Source organism: Acanthisitta chloris, unplaced genomic scaffold, assembly GCF_000695815.1.
Source record: "Acanthisitta chloris isolate BGI_N310 unplaced genomic scaffold, ASM69581v1 scaffold43043, whole genome shotgun sequence".
Classification (NCBI taxonomy): Eukaryota; Metazoa; Chordata; class Aves; order Passeriformes; family Acanthisittidae; genus Acanthisitta; species Acanthisitta chloris.
This window is the reverse complement of record NW_008665030.1, coordinates 1,253-4,749: the sequence shown is the minus strand read 5'-3', so window position 1 is coordinate 4,749 and position 3,497 is coordinate 1,253. Positions and strand designations below refer to the sequence as shown.

The window sequence follows — 3,497 nt, the reverse complement described above, 5'->3', positions numbered from 1 at the left end:
CTGGGGAAAGGGGCAACACCAGCGCTGGAAAAGGGACACCCTCCCACCAGCTTGCCCTGGGTAGGGGCAGGGCATGTTCTGCCTGTTAGCTGGGACCTCCGCATCCCCCCTCATCCCCTCACCAAGGCACTGAGGGGGCCACTGTGGGTGGGTGAATATGTCCTGCTCCCAGCCCCAGGTGAGAGACATAGGAGTCCCCAGGGGGAGCCATTAACATCACCCACGCCCCCAGTCACAGTCATGGACCACTAGCTGCTGAGACAGAGATGCTTTAATGGCCCCAGAACTGTATGAGCTGCTGCTCCTGCCCTGCTGCACTTAGTCGACCACCAGGCTGCTGCTGACCGTTGGCAGGAGCTCAAAGAAGCCCTGGAAGGAGAGAGGTTGTCAGGGTGGGCAGGGCAGGGCAGTGTGGAGGGACAGGCAGCGGGAGAAGGCGGTGGCTCCCTGTCGGGTTACGCAGGCAGCGTCGTAGCAGGCAGCTACTCAAGAGCAGGACCACGTCGCCATAGTAACCCATCACTGACTCAAGGCTAGCACCGGTTGCCATAGGAACTATTTAGGGATGGCAGTCACCAGGGAAGCCTGGGATGCACCTCCGGAAGCAGCCAGTACCTGCGCTGCTCCAGAGGACTGGGGAGCCCTGCGGGATGGTTGGGCTCAGCCTCTAGGTAGGGGCTGGATGGGGGCATTGGGATGCATAGATGTAGAGTAGGAGGGAGAGGGCTTCATGATGGGGGACACAGGGCTAACCTTGAAGAGGGTGATGCTCTGGAGCACTCCCGAGGTGCAGCACATCTCCCGGATGGAATGCATGGCCAGCTGTGGGCAGCCGATGTCCAGCACACGCAGCCCCAGGCGGGAGGCCAGAATGGGGCCGATGGTGGTGCCACAGGGTGTGTCATTACGCACCATGAACTCCTGTATGGGGAGAAGGCCTCAGCAGCTCCCCCATACTGCCCCACAGCCTCCCACACAGGCCCTCAACCCTGAAGGGAGGCAGTCTGGGACAGGGAGGCAGCACCGGCATGAGCCAGCATGTAAAATCCTCCAGAGAGGGAACACATTCAGACCAGGCTCCCCTCCTGCTCATGAGCCTGCTCCCCAAGGCAGCCTGGGAGCTGGAGTCCCAGAGCAGCAGACAGCACAGACCCCAGTGGGAACAGACACAGTAACAGGGGTGAGGCTCTAGCACAGACCCCTTGTGAACCCAGGGCAGGGCTGCAGCACAAACTGGTAATGTTCCCGGAGGGCTCAGCCCCCCTCACCTGCAGAGGGACGCCCACGCGGGCGGCAATGTCCCGGATGACTGCTTCAGTGACAGCTGTGGAGGCGTAGCGCTGGTTGCTGTTCACTTTGATGACGGGGCCCTGCACAAGGGAAGGCATCGCAGGCCCGTGATTTGACCCAGGGATAGACAGGCCCTGGAAATGCGCGTCCCCACGCAATGCTGCCCCACCCCAATACACCAGTCCATTCTCCCCTCCTTGGACAAGCCCGTGGGCATGGGGAGAGCTGTGTCATGGGGACAGCCCCAGTTTAGTGCAGGGAAGGGCTCCAGGGACAAGACTGGGATCCCAAGTGATTAACATCAGATGTGTGGCACAGCCAAATCCCGTTGCGGGACAAACATTTCCCATTTGAGTACTGCCAAGTTGCATCCCAGGACAGTGCTCTGGGGAGCATCGAGACAATCCACAGTGCTGCAGGGGAGACGCACAGCATCTATCCCAGCCCAAAGCAGAGGGCTGCCCTCACCTTGTGGAAAGCTGGACGATGATTCTCCTCATGCTTGTCCCTGCAAAAGAGAAGCAGGAATTTCACGCTACAGCCCTCTCTCTCTGCTGCAAAGAGGACTACCTTCTGTAGTCCCTGGGGAATGCCAGGCGGCAAGGCAGGCTGCCCTGGCCTGTGGCACTGCCCAGACTACTCACACGTAGTTAGGGTGCACAGCGTGGGCCATATCAGCGCTGATCATGTAGGACTTGGCCACAGCCTCCTCGAAGGCTGTCAGGTTCTGTGGTGATGCTGAGATCCGGCGCAGCACCAGCTCTGTTAGCAAAGACTCCGCGCCCTGTGCGCTCTCTGACCCTACCTGCCAAGGACAACCCCCCCAGCACCCCAGGGGTCAACTGAGTGACAGTGGTCTCCCCAAAGCCAGCAGAGCAACTTCCTACCACACCAGGGCTTCCCACCCCCTGCCTGGGCCATGCTCCATGCAGGGGTAAGCAAACCCCCAGCTTCCTCCGCTGAGGTGTAGGATCTCTCTCCTGCTAGGCATGGCTGGGGGAGAGCAAGAACATGGAGTCCTTCCCAGTGCTGGCCACCACGGGGTGCCCCTCACTCACCTCCTCATTGTCGTAGAGTGCAATGAGACGCACATTGGGCTCCTGGGACAGGGAGGAGGGTGCTGCACATGAGTCGATCAAGGCCTGCAGGGTTGGGGGGAAAGGACACCAGCCTGAGTGCCACCCTGTCCTGGGAATCTCAGGACTGAACCATCAGGAACTTCCCCAGGAGACCCCAAAGCATGGAGAAAGGGAGCTGTGGGCACACACATTACCAAATGACAGCAGGTGCCACTTCTGGGAGCTGTGGGGAACCCCACACACCCAGAAAAGGGGGCAGCCCCCATCCAACCCCAGGCCCTTTAACAAGCCAGACCCATCCCACGGGAGTACACCATGCTACAGCCTCAAGGCTCTTTTCCCCCTCACCTGAAGGGCACAGTAGCAGCTGTGCAGGTTGTCCAGACGTGGGGAGAAGATGAACTCATCGAAGGCACCACCCAGAGTCTGCAAGCAGAGAGTCAGGAGGAGCAGGGCACAGGCTCTGGATCAGCAAAAGTACCTGCCACTGGATCCCCATTCCAGTCCCCTCATCTCTGCCCCTCAGGAGCTGCCTCCTCTCATTCCACGCAGCTCCCAGCCCTGCACACCTCAGGCAGAGGACGTGTGCCAGGTAACACCTGTGTAGTGCCAGCCCATAGGCTGTGTGCACGCAGAGGGAGGCTCCTGCTCTTACTCACCGCTGGCTGTGTATCTGCCAGGCATAGTTCCATCTCCACAATCTGTTCAGGTTTCACCCCCAGCTGGGGGCAGATCAGAGAAAGCAGGACAGGGCTGTGCCGCTCTGCCTGGAAAGAAAACAGATCAGTGGGCAAGGACAGGCAGTGGATGGCAGGGGAAGCTGTTTCCCCTTGCAGAGCCATCCCACACCCCACTCACATTGGCACAATCCTCTCTCCTATTAGTATGTCCTGTGTTCAAGCCCCCACTTCACCCAGGAAAGCTCTCTTATCCCTGTGCAAGCCCCATTCCCTGCCCTGTCTCCTCAGGTAAACTGCACCCCCTTCTACATAGAAGCTGCAGACCAGGGTGTGAAGAGAAAATGGCCTGGCAGATGTGCTATGTACACAGCTGTGAAGCAGAGTGGAAGGTTACCATGGGGAGAAGGGGAAGGAGAACCTGGTGGCAGGACCCCAAGGACTGGAAATC

The 3,497-nt window shown here is 59.6% G+C and overlaps 1 protein-coding gene across 1 annotated transcript in view; it reads right to left on the bottom strand.

The window, feature by feature from the left end:
• Positions 1-253: 253 nt before the first annotated feature.
• The window catches only part of DNPEP (aspartyl aminopeptidase), a gene marked incomplete at its 5' end in the record, with an annotated part of 4,493 nt that continues 1,249 nt past the window's right edge, over positions 254-3,497 (bottom strand). Inside the window, 8 exons of the mRNA XM_009071567.1 lie at positions 254-369; positions 754-921; positions 1,269-1,370; positions 1,759-1,798; positions 1,935-2,095; positions 2,349-2,432; positions 2,718-2,795; positions 3,029-3,136. Coding sequence (XP_009069815.1) covers positions 319-369; positions 754-921; positions 1,269-1,370; positions 1,759-1,798; positions 1,935-2,095; positions 2,349-2,432; positions 2,718-2,795; positions 3,029-3,136 — 792 coding nt within the window. The remainder of the gene's footprint in view (positions 370-753; positions 922-1,268; positions 1,371-1,758; positions 1,799-1,934; positions 2,096-2,348; positions 2,433-2,717; positions 2,796-3,028; positions 3,137-3,497) is intronic.